This window comes from Hypanus sabinus, chromosome 9 (assembly GCF_030144855.1).
Source record: "Hypanus sabinus isolate sHypSab1 chromosome 9, sHypSab1.hap1, whole genome shotgun sequence".
NCBI classification, from domain to species: Eukaryota; Metazoa; Chordata; class Chondrichthyes; order Myliobatiformes; family Dasyatidae; genus Hypanus; species Hypanus sabinus.
This window is the reverse complement of record NC_082714.1, coordinates 16,887,872-16,909,017: the sequence shown is the minus strand read 5'-3', so window position 1 is coordinate 16,909,017 and position 21,146 is coordinate 16,887,872. Positions and strand designations below refer to the sequence as shown.

The 21,146-nt window shown below is 42.7% G+C and overlaps 1 protein-coding gene across 7 annotated transcripts in view; it reads left to right on the top strand.

Moving 5' to 3' along the window:
* Positions 1-21,146, top strand: part of LOC132399123 (septin-9-like) — a 434,472-nt gene that overhangs the window by 368,603 nt on the left and 44,723 nt on the right. For all 7 annotated transcript variants that reach the window (XM_059979124.1, XM_059979123.1, XM_059979122.1 and 4 more), the window contains 2 exons: positions 5,425-5,506; positions 9,352-9,489. In XM_059979124.1, the coding sequence (XP_059835107.1) occupies positions 5,425-5,506; positions 9,352-9,489 (220 nt within the window). The remainder of the gene's footprint in view (positions 1-5,424; positions 5,507-9,351; positions 9,490-21,146) is intronic.

The window sequence follows — 21,146 nt, the reverse complement described above, 5'->3', positions numbered from 1 at the left end:
TGATGCGTAACAGTCCATCTGTCAAGTTTTAAAGCACCTTCTTACAGGAGCTGAAACAGGCTAGAACAATATAAGTGTAAGGACCCCTTTAAGAATAAATCTGGCACACCCCCACCCCCAGGAAGATAGCTGGGCTGTGTGACTCATCAAAGCGTTGGATCATTTACAAGGTGGTGGGAGAGGTTTTGCCGAGGCCCGAGTATCACAAATTGGCTCGCTTATCTGCTGGAACTCATCAAAGGAAGACCGGGTGTCATGTCTCCCAGCTTGAGGGACAGGGTTAGATAAGGCCACGGTGTCTCTGTGGGAGGCCGGGCTTCCTCTCATGTCATCACTCACCCTTCACCGACAGGACAGGGGGTTGCACTGAGTGATGGGACAATAGCAGTGGCATTCCCTCAACCTAAACTAAACGGTGTTGAAATTCCTTTCTGACACTACACAGGCAGTAGGACAGGGCACCAGTAATTTAAACAGACATATTACAATTCCAAGTGTGTCCTGCGCCCGCATTAAAATTGGGTGAGGTCGTCTGGGAGTAATGCATGCAGTTCTGGTTGTCCAACTACAGAAAGGATATGGATACTTTGGAGAGGGTGCAGAATGCTGCCTTGAACATGGAACAGTATAGGACAGTACAGGCCCTTCGGCCCGCAGTGTTGTGCTAATCCTTTAACCTACTCAAAGATCAATCTAACCCTTCCCTCTATTTTTTTCCTCCATTTTCCTATCATTCATGTGCCTATCTAGGAGTCTCTTAATTGTCCCTGATGTATCTGCCTCTACCCCGACCCCGACACTGCCACTCTCTGTGTAAAAAGGTTACCCTCTGACATTAGAGCGTAGTCGCTCTGTCAAGAGGTTACATTATTTTTTTATCTTTGGAGTTTAGGAGCCGAGGGTAAACATGATAGAAGTTTGTAAAATTATTAGAGGCATTGATAAGGAAGACAGGAGCCCGATCTGTTTGTTCATTGTGTGCCATGTCGTATGACATGTGTAATCATGGTCTCTCCATGATCATGATTGTTCTTGGCAAATTTTTCTAGAGAAGTGGTTTGCCATTACCACCTTCTGAGCAGTGTCTTAACAAGATGGGTGACCCCAACCATCACCAATACTCTTCAGAAATTGTCTGCCTGGCATCAGTGCTGACGTGACCAGCACTTGTGATATGCACTAGCTGCTCATGTGACCATCCACCATGTGACCCTGATCGGGGGCTAAAGCCTGATTTATGCTGCTGCATTGCATGTACGCCATAGATACCGCGCACCCTACGCCGCAGGGTGACGTGCACCTCCCCAAAAAAGTAACTCGCGCGTTGCGGTGACGCAGACCACAACAACTGTGATTGGTCCGCTTGGCAGCATGGCATTTCCTCCTACGCGTTTCCGGTTGCTTCTTCTCCGCCACGTCTGTACACCGATGCGAAATAGATGAACCAAATCGTCAAATCTACCCGTCGACATGCAAAAATGTTTGAAGTGCATTTCCTCGTCCATGTCTCTCACGAAGAAACTCAACACAATGGCACAGAAACCCCACCACCAACTAGCATTTTGATGCACACCAATGCATGCTTGCTATGGCGTAGAGCGACACAGAAGTGAAAATCAGCCTTAAGCAGGTGCTACACCTTGGTCAAGGGTGACTACAGGCTAGCAGAGGGAAGGAGCTGCTTACACCTCCTTTGGTAGAGACGTATCTCCACCCCACCACTCTTTCCCCTCAGGTAGAAATGTCAAATAATAGAGGATGTGCACTTAAGGGGGGGGGGGGGGTTTAAGGTGGGGTAAGTTTATTTTTATACAGCGGGTGGCAGATGTCTGGAACAAGCTGCCAGGGATTATAGTGGAAGCTAATATAATAGAGACATTTAGGAGCATGGATTATGTGCAGATAGAATTGGCATTATGGTCAGCACAGACATCATGGGCTGAAGGGCCTGTTCCCATGATGTACTGTTCTTTGGTCTAACTACAGCGTTTGTATCTGTAATAGAGCACAGAAACAGGCCTTGCCAACCACTATTGCATTTGCCTGCATTGGAATTGTATCTATCTATGCCTCAGGAAGTCATAGAGAGTCATAGAGTAATAGAAAAGTACAGAACACGAACAAGCCCTTTGGCCCACCTAATCAATGCTGAACCATTTAAACTGTCTATTCCCATCGACCTGCACTGGGACCATAGCCCCCATCCATGTACTTATCCAAACTTCTCTTAAACTTTGAAATCGAGCTCGCATTCTCCACGTGTGCTGGCAGCTCATTCTACACTCTCAGTACCCTCGGAGTGAAGAAATTTCCCCTTGTGCGCCCCTTAAGTTTTTCACCTTTCACCCTTAACCCATGACCTCTGGTTAAAGTTCCACCCAACCTCAGTGGAAAAAATATGCTTGCATTTAATATATATATATATACACACCCCCATAATTTTGTATAGCTGTATCAAATCTCCCCTCAATCTTCTACGTTTTAAGGAATGAAGTCGTAAATTATTCAATTGTTCCTTGTAACTCAGGTGCTCCAGACCCATGGCATCCTTGTAAATTTTCTTCAGGAAGGACTGAGACACCCAAGAGAAAGACTGAGAGGGTGTAGTCAGATGTGAGGCTCTTTTCTCCTGTGGAGCTCTCCAGAACAAGATCAACAGTGATCTGCTCAGTCAGGAGAGATGCTTTTGCTCAGAGAGCATCTGGACTGCAGAACAGGCTGCCCCTGGGAGTGGACAAGGCAAAAAGCATGTGTATGTTTAAGAGGAGGCTGGATAGACAGAGAGAAGTTGGAAGGAAGCTTGTGCAGAGTGTAACCATAGTTACCCAATAGCTGGGCTCAAATAGCTGCTATTTTTTACATTGCAACTTACCACTGGAGGTAAAATTCATTTGCACTTCATTGGAGACAGCATTGAAAGTGACTCAGTGTGGATTTTTTTTCAATGGTGGTGGGATGCCAACAGTCTCGGTCTGAGATGCCAGCTGCTCTCCTGTCTACCCAGCACGGAACAAACAGCAACCACCAGCCCTCTGTGAATGCAGATGTTGCTGGGACCCAAGGGGCTGTGTTATGGAGAGCAGGTTGAGCGGGTTGGGACATTTTTTCCTCTGGAAAATAGGAGACTGAGGGGTGACCTTACAGAAATATATATAACCATGAGGAGCTTCACGCCATCTTTCTCCCCCAGAGAAAGAAAATCGAGAATTAAAGGTGCACAGGTTTAAGGTGGAGATTTAATAGAATCCTGAGGGGGCAATTTTGAAGTTCTCTGAGTTAAGACGTAAAAGCTACCTATAAAAACCAACATTCCCCTCCATTGCATGTAATAATATAATTAATGAACACAAGCAAAACTGTAACCATAAATCCCTAGTTCATTTCCTGATGATCAGTGCAAATAAAATTGATTATTATAAAACAGTGACATAATTCACCTTGTGTAAGTTCTGCAATTGACAAATGTTGTATCTGTAAAGTTTCTTTTCCCATTTCTACAAAGGACCTGCGTCTAGTTTTGATCTTGCTCGTGTATGACTCATTTGACTCAGATAAATACCTGAAACTTCCTTTTGAAATCTGAAGTAGCAAGCGGCTGGTTAGTTTACAGTAACCCCTTAGGCCACAGAATATAAATCATTCCATTAAACACAGTGACAACTGGCTGAGCGGTATATTTGAGAGAGCACGTATCCCCAGTGCACTTCATGAAAACTCAGAACTGAAATGAGTCGAGTACTCAGGTTCACCGGGAAAGATCAAGACAGCGAAAGGGTTACCATATGAGGAGCGTTTGATGGCTCTGGGCTTGTACTCACTGGAGTTTAGAAGAATGATAGGGATATCATTGAAATCTATAAAATATTGAAAGACTTAGGTAGAGTGGGTGTGTTTTCTACAGTGGGGAAGGCTAGGATCTGAGGGCAGAGTGTCAGAACAGAAGATATTTCTTTAGACCAGAGATGAGGAGGAATTTCTTTAGCCAGGAGGTGATGAATCTGTGGAATTCATTGCCACAAATGGTTGTGGAGGCCATGTTGTTGTTATATTTAAAGCGGAGATTGATAGTTTCTTAATTAGTAACTGTGTCAAAGGTTACGGGGAGAAAGCAGGAGAATGAGAGGAGCGGGATAATAAATCAGCCATGATGACATGGAAGAACAGACTCGATGGGTCGAATGGCTGGATCCTGCTCCTATCTTTTAGTCTTATTCTGTTGAACCTTTGTCATAATGCCATATAATATTTATGGCCCATGCCCTCAAAAAGACTGAAGCCAGAACTCAGGAGATTTTTTTTCTTTTCTGCTACAGCTAGGAGTTCATAGAAACATTACTTGAAAGCTCCTCTTGTCACATTAAAGCTTGAAATGTTATGTGCTGAGTTTCTGAAATCCATTATAGTCAATAGACCCAGGTTTCAGAGACAAAGCTGAACCTCAGTAGGAGAAAACAATGCAGATGTTGTAAATCTAACATACAACACAAAATTCTGGAAATACTGTACAGGTCAGATCTCATCTGTGGGAAGAGAAAATAGAGTTAACATCATAATGCAAGTTGATTGTCTATTTCCCTCCATAGATGCTGCCTACCTTGCTGAGTTGCTCCAGCATTTTGTGCACATTGACCCAGATATCCGCATCTGCAGAATCTCTTGTGTCTTAGATTAAACCTGTAGCTTTTGCTATATACTGAAAACCCCTGAGGATAAATTTCTGGGTAATACCACTTAAGCGTTGGTCACTACTCTCTTGTTAATTTATTTTGTCCTCCTACTGGGTCATGGCTTTTCTGCTGCAGGGTTTCAACTTGAAACGTCGACAATTGTTTTTTGCACCAGCTACTGCTCAACCCGGACAGATTAAAAAGATTAGCTTTATTTTGTCACATGTGCATTGAACCATACAATGAAAACTGTGTTTGCACCAAATCGCATCAAATCAGCGAGGGTTGTGCTGCGCAGCCCGCAAAGGTCCCAGAACCAACATAGCATGCCCACAGCTCACTAACCCCTACCCTACTATAGGCTGACTGTGTGGGTTTCCTCCGGGTGCTCTGATTTCCTCCCACATTCCAAAGCCGCAAGGTCAGTAGGTTAATTGGTCATGTGTAAGTGGGTGGTGTGGACTCAGTGGGTTGAAAGGGCGTATTACTATGTTGTATCTCTGAAAAGAAATAAAAGAAAAATATAACCAGTGTTAGACTCTTATTTTACCAGATATGAGTGGTTCAAATGGGGAAAGTTTGGTTTACTTGAGCATATTTAATTATGCTGACATAACTGGACACATGAGTACTACTGGTCTGGGCTGAATTTCTAGGTTGTATTTGCATTCCACAGGGTTACATCAAGCCATTTCTGTTCTCCTGCAGCTATTCACTTCATCTATCTAATCTTCATGATGCAATTTTCTTCTTCTAGTTATTGAAGAAAAAGGAGTAAAGATGAACTTGACGGTTATTGACACACCAGGATTTGGAGATCAAATAAACAATGAAAACTGGTGAGTTAATGGTTTTCTGCTGGACCTTTGTTCATTGTGTTGGTTTGCACTTTTCAAAGAAATTCAAAGTAATGAGAAATGAATCTTTGGGTTGTATATGGTGATATTTATGTACTTTGAGAATAAATTTACTTTGAACTTAAGAACAGAATTATGCCATTTGGCCCATCCAGTCTGTTTCACCATTCCATTGTGGTTGATTTATTATTCCCTTGCAATCCCATTTCATTGCCTTCTCCTCATAACCTTTGACACCTTACTAATCAGGAAGTTATCAACCTCAGCTTTATATATCCGTGGACTTGGCCTCCACAGCCACCTGTGGCAATGAATTCCAGAGATTCACCAGCTTCTTGGCTGAAGAAATTCCTCCTCATCTCTGTTCTAAAGGGATGTCCTTCTATTTTGATGTTGTCCCCTCTGGTGCTGCACTCTTCCACTATTGAAAGCATTCTTTCCTGGTCCACTGTATCCAAGCCTTTTTAATATTCGATAGAGTTTAATGAGATTTTCCCCCACCCCTTAAGAACTGCTGAGTGTTTCATTACAAAATCACAATTGAACAGTCTGTGCCCCTTAAATCCGCATGAAAAATAAATGCTAATAAAGGGTGGCCTGTAGAAGTCTTTAAAATTATGGAAGGATAGGAGGTGTTTCCACTTGCAGGCAAGAGCAATAGTTGGAGATACAAAATGTGGAGATCAGTAATAAATCAAGCATGGAAGTGAAGAGATTCTATATGCAGAGAGTGGTTAGAATGGTTGAGGTGAATTACTTGGATCCATTTAAACCAAGGCTTCCTAACTTGGGGTCCATCCACAGACCCCTTACTTAACGGTCCACGGCATAAAAAAGGTTGGGAACCGTGATTTAAGGGGAAGTTGTACAAGCCTGTAGTGGTGAACGGAACCAGCACGTTGATGGTAGCCAATGAGGAAAGCCAGGAGGTTAAGTAGAGCATTTCATTCTCCAGAGCAGTTGTTAATTTGAAACAAGCGATCATCAAAACTTTGCTCACTCAAGACATTAAGGGGTACGTGACAAAGGCACTGGGTCACCACTCAGCCATGGTCTCACTGAATGGGGAATTGTCTTGGTTTACTTCTCTGTTCTAAGAATCCAAGAACCGCTGGAGCCTGAAGGCCCAAGATGGCATGTCCAGGGGTTAGAGTATGCGTGTGTTTGGGTGTGAGGGAAGGAAGAAAGGGATTGGACTTGATCGGCTGTTGTTGCTTTGGCGCTTGATAGGTTCAGTTTTGTTGTGTTCTGTGAGCATTGTGGGCATGCTCTGTTGGGCCCGGACTTTGTGGCGACATTTACGGCTGTCCCCAGTGTGTGCTTTCAGGTACTGCTGATCGTTAGCACAAACAGCACAATTCAATGTACATGTGATAAATAACTGAATCTGAGCACTGAAGGGCTCACCCTGTACTGGAAATGTCTTGTCTTCATCCAGTCGCCTTCTTCCCCTCCCCCATGTCAGGCAGTGCGTGCACCGGTACATCCAAATGTTGTTGTCCTCTGCTAAATCAATCTGCAATGAAATACCATCTCTGCAGATCCTGGAAAATATGAGTTTTAGAATTATGCAAAATGGAGATGGGCTTGTTGTGGTATTTAATGTAATGTCAGTTATTGACAAAGTATGTTAATTTGACATTCCTCCCCCCACCTAAAAAAACCTGCTTCCTCCCACAGGTATATGTCAATAAATATGAGAGTGTGCCGAGAAAATTTACATGGATGTTGCCGGGACTTGAGTTATAGGGAAAGTTTGAACAGGTTAGGACTTTACTCCTGAAGTAAAGGTTGAGAGGAGATTTGGTAAAGGTATACAAAAGTATGAGGGGTATAGAAAGGGCAAATACAAGCAGAATTTTTCCACTGAGATTGGGTGAGTCTAGAACCAGAGGCCATGGAATGGAGGGTGAAATGTTTACGGAGAATACGGGGGGGGGGGGGGGGGTGGAAATCATCTTCTCTCAGAGGGTGGTAAGAGTGTGGAACGAGCTGCCAGTGGAAATAATAAGGGTTTGATTTCAACATATAAGAGAAGTTTGGGTAAGTACATGGATAGGAAGGTTATGGAGGGCTACGGGCCAGTTGCAGATTGAAGGGATTAGGCAAATTAATAGTTTGGCACAGATTAGATGGGCCAAAGGGCCTTTTTCTGTGCTGTGGTGTTCTTCTATGACTCCTTACCAAAGAGCACAAGAGCAGATTGGAGCATGGGAGTTTCCCTCTACCTCGCACACCATCCAGGCTTGGAAAGATCATTGCTGTTGCTTCACTGTTGTTGAGTCTCAATCTCTGAGCACTTCACCCATCAGCTACGTAGGATTGCCTTCACCATAGCATAGCGGTTCAGCGCGATATTATCTCAGCTCAGGGAATTCCAGAGTTCAGAGTTCAATTCCAGCGCCATTCTGTAAGGAGTCTTTGTACGTCCCCGCGAGGGCTTTCCCGGGTGCTCTGGTTTCCTCCCACAGTCCAAAGGCATACTAGGTAGGTTAATCATCAGTGTAAATTGTCCTGAAATTAGGTTAGGGTTAATGGAGTTGGGTTTGCTGGTGTGGCCTGGCTCGAAGGGCCAGAAGGACCAACTCCACACTGTGTCACTGAATAAATAAATAGATAATTAGATAGATAAATAAATGAATGAATGGAATCCAAGAAAACTTGGGGACTGGGAATCTGGAAGCAATATTTGGAATAGCACAATTCATTTTAAATGCACAATAACTCCAAATCTACAGTCAAATCAGCATATAATTTTCTATGAATAACAATGACAACACACAGAAAATGCTGGAGAAACTCACCTGGTCAGGCACCATCTAGGAAAAGGAATAAACAGTCAGTGTTTTGGTCTGGTATTAACTAGTGAGGAGGGGGTAGGTGCTTGGGTGGGTCTGGAGGGGCGATGAGGTGAAAAGGTAGGAAATGATAGGCGGAAGAGGTAAAGGGCTGAAGAAGAAAGGAGAGAGGAGTGGGCCATGGGAGAAAGGAAAGGAGGAAGGGAGTTGTTGTTTCTGTTGGGTGATCATGAGCATAAGTGTGGTTCTCACTTTTAACAGCTGGAGCCGAGCCTCATCTTCTCTGGTACAGACAGCCAGTGAGTCAGACGTTCAGAAGATGTAGCTTGCCCATTTTCCAGAGATCTGTTCCACCAGTAGTAGCTTGTCACTTCACAGCATCTTGATACTTCTGAATTCCATCATTGCATTAGTGATTCCCAAAGCAACCATGTGTGGGTCCAACTGGTGAACAAGGAGCATTTGTCATCTCTCCAACAATGAGGAAAAGCTACTCTGTGACCAAGTGATTAAGATGATGCCAAGAGAGAACTGTGTGTGTGTGCAAGGCTGGAAGGGGGGTGGGAAGAGAGAACAAAACTTATTTTACTGTTGTTATTTGTTCCTTGTTGTCATCTGTATAGTGTTTATTTGTTTATTATTATAGCTTTTTATTTTTGCATTTTGTCTTCTTTTAAACCTGTTTCTCAGTGTTAATTTGGGTGTAGTTTTCATTGATTCTATTGTTCTGCCTGAATGCCTGCAAGATAATTAACCTCAGGGTAGTTTCTAGTAACATATGCATACTTTAATCATAAATTTACTTTGAACTTTGAACTTTGGCTGAGCACTGTAGGAATGCTATCCAGGCACCAGAAAGTGTGGCAGCACCTGTAGACTACCTGCAGCGCTCCTTCAGGCATGTTGGCTAACATAAATACCACACTATATACTTCAATATATATATACTGTAATAAATAAATTTAAATTTTGAATCGCTCTTGATTAAACCTTGGAAACATTTATAATGAAAGAATTCTGTGTTTACAGCTGGGAACCAATTGTGAAATATATTAATGAACAGTATGAAAAATACCTGAGAGAAGAGATTAATATCAATCGAAAGAAGCGGATTCCCGACACCAGGGTACACTGCTGTGTATACTTTGTGCCTCCGACAGGACACTGGTATGTAGAATATGGTAAAAAAATCTCTCAGTCGTTGCCTTCAATTATTGGTCTCAGTATTACTTATTTATTTTGTATTTGCATAGTTGGTCTTTTGTACATTGATTGTTTGGCGGTCTTTGAAAGTGTGTAGTTTTTATTGACTCTGTTGTATCTGTCTGTACTGTTGTGAATTCCTACAAGAAAATGAACCTCAGGGTAGTATATGGTGCCATATATATATTTTGATAATAAATTTACTTTGAACTTTAGCTTTCTGAAAAGGCCTATTGGATAAAAGCCACTTATGATTGTAAACTTGTGAATTATTCTTCTTTGAAGATTTGCAATAGACATTTAAATTGTACCTATCTATCAAACCTCAAACGCCACTCTCAAACTGTCTGAAAGAGTTCGAAAAGTTTGCATAATAAAATAACAGATAATAAGTTGGAATGTGCAAAATTCTTCAGGGAAGTGAAGTATGTTAATTGGCGAAGGAGTCAGAAGGTCTCTCCCCACCTGACCTTGCCAATCAGCATTCTGATCGCAGAAAGTGTTTTGACAATTTGTGTCCGTGTCTCTATGGGTAGAATTCCTGCCTCTCAGCTAGAGCACGAATGGTTCCATACCAGAGCACAAAAATTCAGCGGACTCTCAGCGTGTCTGAGGTGCCTCCTTCCAAATGAGACGTTAAAGCCAAGGTACCATCTGGCTTCTTGAATCCAGTGGCCACTGCACAGTTGCAAATATGAGAGGATTTTGGTCAGTATTCAGCTCAAACAATCCATCTGGTTGCTGTCTAAGACTCATGAGGTTTAAGTTGGATGCTATCTTCCTGCATGACAACAATGAAAGAAAAGAATTCTAAAGTACATTGCTTCTTGCTAGATGCATTGTGTGGCATGTGTTGCTCATGCTGTTTTAAAAATTGGAGCAGAATTAGACCATTTGGCCCATCAAGTCTGCTCCGCCATTCCATCTTGGCTGATTTATTATTCTTCTCGACCCTATTCTCCTGCCTTCTCCCCATAACCATTTATGATCAAGAATCTATCAACACCCTCCTTAAAAATACTTGGCCCCCACAGCTATCTATGGCAGTAAATTCCACAGATTCACCATCCTCTCGCTAAAGAAATTCCTCCTCATCTCTGTTCAAAAGGGGCACCTTAGTATCCTGAGGCTGCACCCTCTGGTCCTAGATACCCCCACTATAGGAAACATACTGTTCAGGGCCACAGGGCCTCTCTATCTGGGCCTTTTCATACAATAGCATGTAAATAGTTCTTAGTGCAAGTTTAAATGCAGATTCATGCATCAGGTCTCAGTCAAGATATGATGCACATCAATTCATGTTCAGACCTTGGAGAGAGTACAGGAAAGGCATAGTTACCAGCATTGACAAAATAGCTTAAGGCCTGCTTCAGCTGCTGGTGAAGGAGTCAATGTTGATAGGGAGAGTGATGCATGTGACCAGATGAGTGAGTGAGTGAGTGTGCGTGCGTGCGTGCGTGTGTGTGTGTGTGTGTGTGTGTGTGTGTGTGTGTGTGTGTGTGTGTGTGTGTGTGTATGTGTGTGTGCGTGTGCGTGTGCGTGCCTCACTGCCTGCCACATTGGGTTCTTGGTAGTCCAAAGAGTACTGGAAAAGATGTGCATTGTGCAAGCTAATTCCTAGCCTGTTGATTGGTTGTTAGGATGAGGTTCACTACTGTAGGTCTCCATATTCCAAAAGTGGACAGCCATAATTGAAACATTTAACATTTTGAGATTCTCGTCATTATCTTTATAGATGCTTTCTACGTTCTTTCCAAACCTGAAGTCTATGGACCCCTTGCTTAATGGTATTGGTATTTGGCATTAAACAAGGTTGGGAACCCCTACCCTAAAGTAAGCTGTTCAAAGCGGAAGATGGTATTAGAACTACTTTGAAGAAAAGCGGTATTCTGGCCAATATTTTAACAGTGTCATGTTTTGCATCTTGTAAACTTTATCACTCCCAGAATCCACTCACTTTTCCACTCTGCTTTACAACTAGACCTTCTAACCTTTAAAGAAGACAACTTATCTCCGTCGCAGGCCTGACCTTGCCCTGTAAAAGGTATTCCCGTGTGCCATCCATCATTCCCCCACCCTGTCTACAACTTTAATGCTTTTTCGATGTTTTCAATGTCTACATTGTACTTCTTTATACCTACTGTGAATGACCACAAGAGAATGAATCTCAGGGTAGTATATGCTGACATATCAACATAACTTGATAATAAATTTACTTTGAACTTTGAACAATTTCCCAACCTGCCACATTGAATCTTTTTTCTCTCTCTCTGCCTAATTCATCTGCTGAGAGTTCTCAGCATTTTCTATTTTATTTCAAGCTTGGTGAGATTGATCAGAACTGCTCGACATTATCAATAGTTTTTTTGATAGACTTTGAAGTGTTAGCATTTGTTTTCCGAGTGATTTTAAAATAGTTTTTGTAAAAATCTGTACATTATCGTAGCTGTTCTGTAAGAGTTTGTGTCTGTTTCCCTTGACCATGGGAATAGAAATCTACAGCTCATTACAGGCCCTTTGGCCCACAATGTAACCTATTCTAGAAACTGCCTAGAATTACCCTGTCACATAGCCCTCTGTGTTTCTAAGCTCCATGTTCCTACCTAAGAGTTTCTTAAAAGTCCCTATTGTATCAGCCTTTATCACCTTCACTGGCAGTGCATTTCACACACCCACCACTTTCTGTGTAAAAATACTTACCTTTGACATCCCCCCTTGTATTTACTTCTGAGCACCCTCGTGTTAGCCATTTCAGCCCTGGGAAGAAGCCTCTAGCTAACCGCACTATCAATGCCTCTCATCATCTTATACATCTCTGTCAGGTCACCTCTCATCCTCTGTCCTTCCAAGGAGAAAAGGCCAATTTCACCCAACCTGTTCTCATAAGGCATGCTCTCCAATCCAGGCAACATCCTTGTAAACCCTGTAAATGTTGATGTGTTTAACATGTAGGGTGGTCATTGTCCTTAGACTAAATGCCAGATGCACTAGCAAAAGCCAGCTGCTGGTAGAGCTCAGTGGGCTGAGCAGCATCAATGGTGGGGAACGGAATGGAGGGGTATTGACCCTGTATTAGGGAGTCCACTTGCAGTGTTTAAAGCTCAAGTATCAACAACTCATTTTGTCCTCCGCAGATGCTGCTCAGTCTGCTGAGTTCTTCCAGCAGATTGTGTCCCTTCACTCCAGATTCCAGTATCTGCTGTCCCTTGTGTCTCCATTTCAAAACGAACTATTTCCCTATGGTAACATAGAAGTTAACTCATCCCTCTCTGAAAACGCCATTTAATTCTTCACACGTTCCCTGCCCATTCCTCCTAGACTTCCGGTTCCTTTTTGATCCCGAATCTTTGTGAACCTTGGGACTGAAGCTGCCCCTGAACACAGATCCATCAGGAAGATTTCCATTCTCAGCCACATCACCTGAGTTATCGCTCACTACCTTGCCTTGGTGGCCATTTTATTAGGTACACCTGCCCATTCAGCCAATCACATGGCAGCGATACCATGTATAAAAGCATGCAGGCGGGGTCAAGTGTAACTCAAATGACAACGCGTTACAATAGTGGTGTGCAGAAGCGCATTTCTGAACGCACAGCGCACCGAACCTTAAAGTGGACGGATGACCACAGACATAGGTTCAGTACGTGCCTGAATCTATCGAGTCCATGTGCTTTGCAGGTGGCCAATTTATATCTTATGACACATGAGTTACAGCTGGATATTTGTGCAATAGGTTATCAAGCCAACATACCTAGAGGTGAAATTTAATCAGCCTTTTTTTGTGAAGACAGCTGTAAAGTATCAATTTAACACATCTTGATCCTTTTAATATTTCATTTCAACTTATCTCCTTAATGCACAGAGTAGCTCTGGGATGTGTTTAAAAGGGAAATTGGAGGCTCTCTCAAAGGTATCTATAGTCTTCAAGATTCCTGTTGCCAAAATTCCCGACTTAAAGGGAAAAGTCATGAAATTAACATGTTTACTGCTGGTATGCTTCCTATACCTAATAAATTGGCCACTAAGTGTATGTTCATTATCTTCTGCTGCTGTAGCCCATCCACTTCAAGGTTTGATGTGTTGTGTGTTCAGAGATGCTCTACTACACACCACTGTTGTAATGTGTGGTTATTTGAGGTACTGTTGCCTTCCTGTCAGTTTGAACCAGTCTGGCCATTTACCTCTGACCTCTCTCATTAACAAGGCGTCTTCACCCACAGAATTGCCACTCAATGGATTTTTTTTGTTGTTTTTGCATCATTCTCTGTACACTGTAAGGACTGTTATGTATGAAAAGCCCAGGAGGTCAGCAGTTTCTGAGATACTCAAACCACCCCATCTGGCACCAACACTCATTCCATGGTCAAAGTCATGCAGATTGCATTTCTTCCCCATTCTGATGTTTAGTTTGAACAACAATTGAATCTTTTGATCTCTACGTGTTTTTATGCATTGAGTTGCTATGACGTGATTGGCTAATTAGATATTTGCATTAACAAACAGATGCACAGGTGTACCTAATAAAGTGGCCACTGAGTATGTGCCCTTATGAGGTGCATATTGTAGATCAACCAATGTGTTTCTTGGACTCCCAAGAGTGTAAATGCATTGAAAGATTTTTGTCAACTGTGCTTGTATTTACTCAAAATTTAAGAAGGAGTGATTTTGATTTAAGTTTTTAAGATATATAGTGGAAATGAGAGCGTATAGAAAGAATTTCTGTTGTTTGAGCTGATCAATGTAACTACTACACCCAAGCACTTCAGAAGTGAAGTTATGAAGAAGCTGGGAGAAATTTGGGACTCTTTTCCCCAAAGAGCAACCAATGGCAGATCAATAATTAAATTTAAATCTGAACTTGATGGAATTCTGTTAACCAATTATGTTAATCCAATGAAGATAAGCTAAGTATATAGAATTAGACAGGTCAGACATCACAGAGTCATGGGAGAGATGTGTGAAGAGCAACATGGTTACCGTAGCAGTTTTCGTAACACTATTACAGTGCTAGTGATCTCTCATTAGGGTTCAGTTCCCACTTCTGTCTGTAAGGAGTTTTTACATTCTGCCTTTAACTGTGTACAGTCTTCACCCACATTCCAAAGACGTACAGTTAGGTTTAGTGAGTTTTGGACATTCTATGTTGGCGCCAGAAACACAGTGACACCTGTGAGTTGTCCAGCGCAATCCTCCCTGATTTGATTGGCACAAGTGACACACTTCACTGTCTGCTTCAATGTCTGTGTAACAAATAGCCTTTAAGTTGCTTTTTCTATGGAATAGTGATCAAGTGGCACTCACTGCTCATAGTTGTGGTTAACCAGGATTTTTATTGGATGGCACATGAGGGAAAATGAGCAAAGGACTGTGACTGGACCGTTCCACAGGTAACCTGCCTGGACCTAGTGGGACAAATGCCCTCTTGTGCTATAAAATTTTATGATTCTAATGGGCATGAAGGGCTAAAAGCTAACTACCTTCTCACGTATTAGTTGGATTCTTCTGTTGCACATGGTTTGCCTGGCAAAAGACCGAAAGCGTTGGAGGAATTGAACACACTTCGTCCCAAGTTCTCAATATTTAGGAATCTTAAATGCGGTGGGTGGGGGGGGGGGGGGTGAAGTTTATATTTATTACATCGCAACGTGTGTAGACATACTCTGCACCCAAGTAAGGAGAGTGTTTTGTAGATTGACACACCAGTGGAAGCAGGTAGCAACACAGCAAAGAATCCATCTTCGTCCTCCTTGCACAGTGTAAAATAACAGTGTAAAAATGAATGTACTATGAAAGCCAATACTTGTTGCTTCTGGAGACAAAGTGGATCATTCCTGGTTTATTCCTCTCTCTGTAGATGCTGCCGGACCTGCTGAGTTCCTCCAGCATTTTGTTTGTGTTACACAGAATATTCTGCTTGTTTTAAGCAGAGGAGAGCAACAGGAAGTTTTTTTCCCCCTGAATTATTCTTTCAATCAGCGCCTATTCTGTAGAACCCTCTTTTCAAACACCAAAGGAAACAATGCCTCTGTGTAGCTTTCAAACAGAGGCAGATGGATTCTTGATTACCCAAGTGGCGAAAGGTTAGCACAGGGAGAGAGGAATGTAGAGGTGAGGCTGCAATCAGATCAGTGTGAGCTTGTTGATTGTTGAAGCAAGCACATGGGATTGATCAATCTACTGTGAATTCATATGTAACTAATCATTTGCATTTCAATTCTATCAGTAATGTAGTAGCAGTAGCACAAGCACTCAACTATGATATCCTCCTGGGGGGGCGGGGGGGTTATTCCCTTAATGGAGAATGCCTGTGTGTGACTTTTGCTATGAAGTTTTGAATAGACCAGGTAATTTTGTAAATGCCAGTTTCACATAAAAACAATAGGGATCCACACTAGGTGTGTTAAAAAATATCAATGTCCGCATTAAAACAGATATTTCGGCGAATCTCTTCTTACTGCGCATGCGCAGGACGCATCTACCGAAAGCAAGCGACATGTTTGGTGTCGGATCTCGCCGTGAAAGAGTTGGTGCGCATTTCAGTTGGTGTTCAGTTACAGACTCGAAAAACTTAAACGACGGACAGCTGTTGGCTCTCACACAGGAAGACTTAAAACTAAAAAAACAAATACTGGAGCTTATGGAGGCAACTGACGGAGTTCACGGACAGATTGACCCGGTTGACGATGAACATTGAAAAACTGATGAACTCTGTTGCATTAATAAAGCCCCTTGTTAAATGTATAAAACATGTCTGCATCAGTGTTATCTTGTATTTCCATACAATGTTACATTAGGCTGTTACACATCTATTGTTAGAGAAGTACTTGCATAAATAGGTTATCCACCTTCATACAAGCAAGGACAGAAAACAGGGCAAAGTGAGTATACTTATTTATTCAGTAAGTTATGGGTCAAAGTATTTGGTGAGTATATTTCTAACTCTTCTGGCTTCAGTCTAGTTGCCGTCTGTTCTGAAATTGTTAGGTTGCATTCAAGAAAACTATGAAATGACGCGCTGCCGTCACCATCTGTTCCGGCATGTCATGACAGCGTTTTTAGACTTCTCCCGTCACCCCGTCCACACTGATCTGCCCGAGTGGCTTTTTCAAAATTACACACTCTGGAGAACGTTTCTGAAAATCTCTGTTTTTGGGGGATGAAAGCACCGTTTCAGTGTGGACGGAGGGTAAAAATGAAGAGAAAAAGCTTCGATTACAGATTTATCTGGTGTAGTGTGGAAGTGGAGAGGCTGATGTACAGGGTCTCGTGGTATGGAATGCAAGACGACTGGGGACCCTCCACTGCTGCAGCCTTCCCCTGCATCGTCATCATCACTGTTGAGGTCTTGGTTGGATTGCTCTTTGTGTGGAAGCTCCCCGTTTACCTTACCCTACCAAGAGCTAAGCTTCAGCCGGCATCGCTCTCGGGATCTCAGGAGTTCACAAGCCTCTACACCACGACAAGGTGACGATCCTCAGAGAAGTGATGTGCCCTCTAGACACTGTGCGTCCTTGGCTCTGGAATCCCAGTCTTGCGCCGTGCTGTTCAAGGTGCCGCTGCTGAAGACGAGCAACAGCTGGCGGTTAGCAAAACGAGGATTGCAGCCAAACACTTCATCAACAACACTTTCCCCGTAAAAGTCACGGTAAACGATCGCCACAAACAACGAAGAGGTGGCCGAAGGCAAGGCTGAGTCGAGGGTGGCAGCAGCAGGAGCGAGCAAAGTCAGAGCAGAGGAGAGGCAGATTCGAGGCCCGTCCACCTAAACCAAGAGCGAAGTTTTATCGATCTAAGCATCAGGCCAATTTGGAAATGTCGTGTACGGGCCAAAATGTGGCAGCAGGGTTCAAGCCTGTCAGCGAATCGGTGCGACAGGGGCCAGGTCCTAGAGTGAGGACCTGGTGCTTGGACGATTTAAATGCCGGGCCAGATGGATTGGAAAGGAAGGGTGTCAGCACCAGAGGTGATGTTGGTCTGTTTCTGCTAGCTGCTGTGCAAGGTTTACTCGGTTCTGCGTCGCACCAAGGCAGAGGCTGAGGCCTCCAGATGCTCCAGGCCTCGTGTCTGTGGCCTGCAGCTGCTCCGGGCTCCATGTCTGCAGACTCGCATTCTTTCTAAATGCTATTTCCTTGCTTTTATCAATTTCTCTTTTTCTCTCTCCACACATTGGGTGTTTGACAGTCTTCTTTTCTTATAGGTTCTTTTGGGTTTCTTGTTTTGTGGCTGCCTGTAAGGAGACGAGTCTCAAGGTTGTATCATATATACACACTTTGATAGTAAATGTACTTTGAACTTTGACTATGTGCTCAGTTATCAGTTTGTGTTTAAATACGGAACATGGAATAAGGAACACGATTTTGTCTTGCTACCAAAGGAAAAACAGGAAAAATATGAACTTAAAGGAGATGACAATTGCGATTTATATTCACAGGTATCTGATGGTTAAATTTATTACTAATATTCCAGAAGTAAAATTAACTATGTTTATTGAGCTACAGCACAAAACAGGTCCTTTGAGCCAGCCTCCCCCGATTTAACCCTAGTCTAGTCACAGGACAATTTACAATGACTAATTAACCTACCGACTAGTAGGTCCTTGAACTATAGGAGGAAACCAGGAGGAAACACACACGGTCACAGGAAGAACGTGCAAACTCCTGACAGGACAGCGGAGGGAATTGAACCAGGGTCGCCGGCACTGTGAAGCGGTGTGCTAACCACTACACTACCATGCCGTTCCAAGGGATTACATAGTACAGGAGGAATTATGCCTGCGCTCACTCTTTGGAAATATTTGTTGTTTGTTTCCAAACCCTTGCTCCATTGTCACAGCCCTGAAGACGGCTCTCCTTAAAACATTCACCCAATTCCATATAGAATTTATTATTGAATCTTCTTCAATCACTTTTCGAAGAGTGCATGATAGTGTTTACTTCCCCCCCCCCCCCACCAAGTGCTGACCCCAAGGACATTCTTGAAGGAGATTTACAGTATCGTCAGCTCTCTGCAAAACAAACACATTATTTATTGTGGATTTTTTTCAGTTCTTTTTGGTATTGTATTCTTTGTACTTATTCTGCTGCATCGGATCCAGAGTAACAATCATTTACACTCGTGTACTGAAAAATGACAATAAACAATCTTGGATCTTGAAATCTGAGATTGTTGCATCTGCTTCTTTGCTTATTTTCTTGCTGTCCTTTGTGTCCTGGGAGTGTTTCTCCGTAAACTCTCCAAGATCAAGATCTTTAACAAGGGGTGTCTTCATTGAAACCTATCAAATGATGAAAGGGCTTGATAGACTGGGTGTGGAGAGGATGTTTCCTATGGTGGGAGTCTAAGACCAGAGGACACAGCCTCAGAATAGAGGGATGTCCTTTTAGAAAGGAGTTGAGGAGGAATTTCTTTAGCCAGAGGATGGTGAATCTGTGGAATTATTAGCCAAAGGCAGCTGTGGAGGCCAAGCCATTGGGTATATTTAAGGCAGAGGTTGATAGATTCTTGATTAGTCAGGGCATGAAGGGATAAGTGGAGAAGGCAAGGGATTGGGGATGAGAGGCAAAATGGATCAGCCATGATGAAATGTCGGAGAAGACTCGATGGGCTGTGTGACCTAATTCTATTCCTATAACTTATGATCATACCTTTACCTGCTTGACATACTGTACATAGTTTCAGAGCAGTCTTAATTTTACTCCAGTTTCTACACTTGTTACATTTCTAGTAAACCTCCACCATCTCAGCGGATTGGGCAGCATCTGTGGGAAGAAAGGAACTGTCATTATTTGGGTTGAAACCCTGCACGAGACTGAGTGGAGAGGGGAGAGGGGCAGCATGATAACATAGTGGTCAGCACAAAGCTTTACAGTACAGGCGACCCGGGTTCAAATCCCACCACTGCCTGTAAGGGGTTTGTACATTCTCCCCATGTCTGCGAGGGTTTCCTCCAGGTGTTCCAGTTTCCTCCCACAACCCAAAGACAGCTTAGTTGGTAGCTTAGTTGGTTATTGTAAATTGTTCCGTGGTTCGGCTAGCATAAAATCGGGGTTGCTGGGCAGCATGGCTCGAAGGGCCAGAAGTGCCTATTCCACACTGCATCTCTATCAATCAATCAATCAATACCACGACTAGATGCTCTTCTTCAGTTGTATTACTCACATTTGGCTATAGCAATTCATCTGAGAGCTAAGCATTGTTCCATGAAATTATAGTTTGCTCACATTTGTTTGTAATTATTTATTCCAAAGACTTCCAGTTCAATTTTACTGATCATTTTAACATACCCTGCATATTTCAAAGATTTCACCATTTTGTCTGCAAACCTTCTTGGTGCACCAGAGGGCTTGGATGGAGAGTTACTAAGCTCTTTAAAGGCTGAAATAGATGTGGATGAAGGATGTGGGTCAGACTGGAAAATGGAGTTGAAGCCAATGATCAAATTGGTAATGATCTTTGCAAATGGTGGAGCAAGTGTAGTGGCGCATTTGGCCGATACCTGCTTTTGTGCCCTTATCCACTACCGTCCATGTCGTTTGCAAGCTTTGAAATTTGCTAAGTTTAGTTCATGAACAAAATATGTGAAGAAAGTGGAATATTCTCTTCTTTAATACCAGGCCCTGAGAACCACTGCTATACATTTACTCCAGTGAGTAAAAGCAATTATTCCCTCTCTGGCCTTCACCCAGTTAAACCATAGGGTTCATATTTTTATCAAGTGCTTTTTGAAAGCCCAGCACACCCTGTGCGCACCAGCCCTCTCTGTCACTACACGCGGAAGCTCCAAAGACACTCAGATTAGAAATGTGCGGCAACTCTTGCTGAGCAGAGGAGTGGAAGATTGCAAGATAGGCTATTTGGAATGACTGCAAAATAGTCTTTAGCACATGAAACCCTGCAAAGCAAAACATCTCAAGCATTTCTAATGAAAGCTGTCACTTAACCCTGTGATTTTCTTATTTAATTCCAGTGTGCGATTAGGCAGAGAAGAGTGGGATTCTTCTTGTACTCCAAGGACCTTATCTGCCTTCATCTTGTGCCCTTTAACATGAAAGCCCTAATAGCCTTCAATGCCTCAGTGACCTGAGAATAGCAATTTGAAGAGGGATTGAACCTTGTTGAACCCAAGTTGTTATCAGTCAGGATAGCCAGAGGCAAAAGGATGTCAGGGCAATAATGTCCATAGCCTTGCTGAATGCTGAACTGTGACCCAGTTGCCGAGGAATGTCTATCTGTGTAACCTCTGGGGTCCTTAATCCACAGAATGCATTCCTCAACAGTAGTGGAAAATATAGTGGTGTATTACTAATCTTCAGTAACGGTTAATAATATCATGTAAAATTTCTGTCATTCAGTTTAGCACAATTTGGTCAAATTGAACAAGCTTGTTATTACTTAAGGGGATAGATTAACATACGGAAAGGAGAGTGTATAATCCATTAATGCCACATTTGCAAGAATTTTTAAATTAAGTTGGTTCGATATCCGTGAACAATTGGAATCAATCTATTTGTTGCTGGTCGATATCAACTGATTATTAATCTTAGAATACCAGAGGAAATGTGGTCATGTGTAACTACTGTAAAAGAACTCTGATAGATCTTTAAATAATAATTTAGTTCACT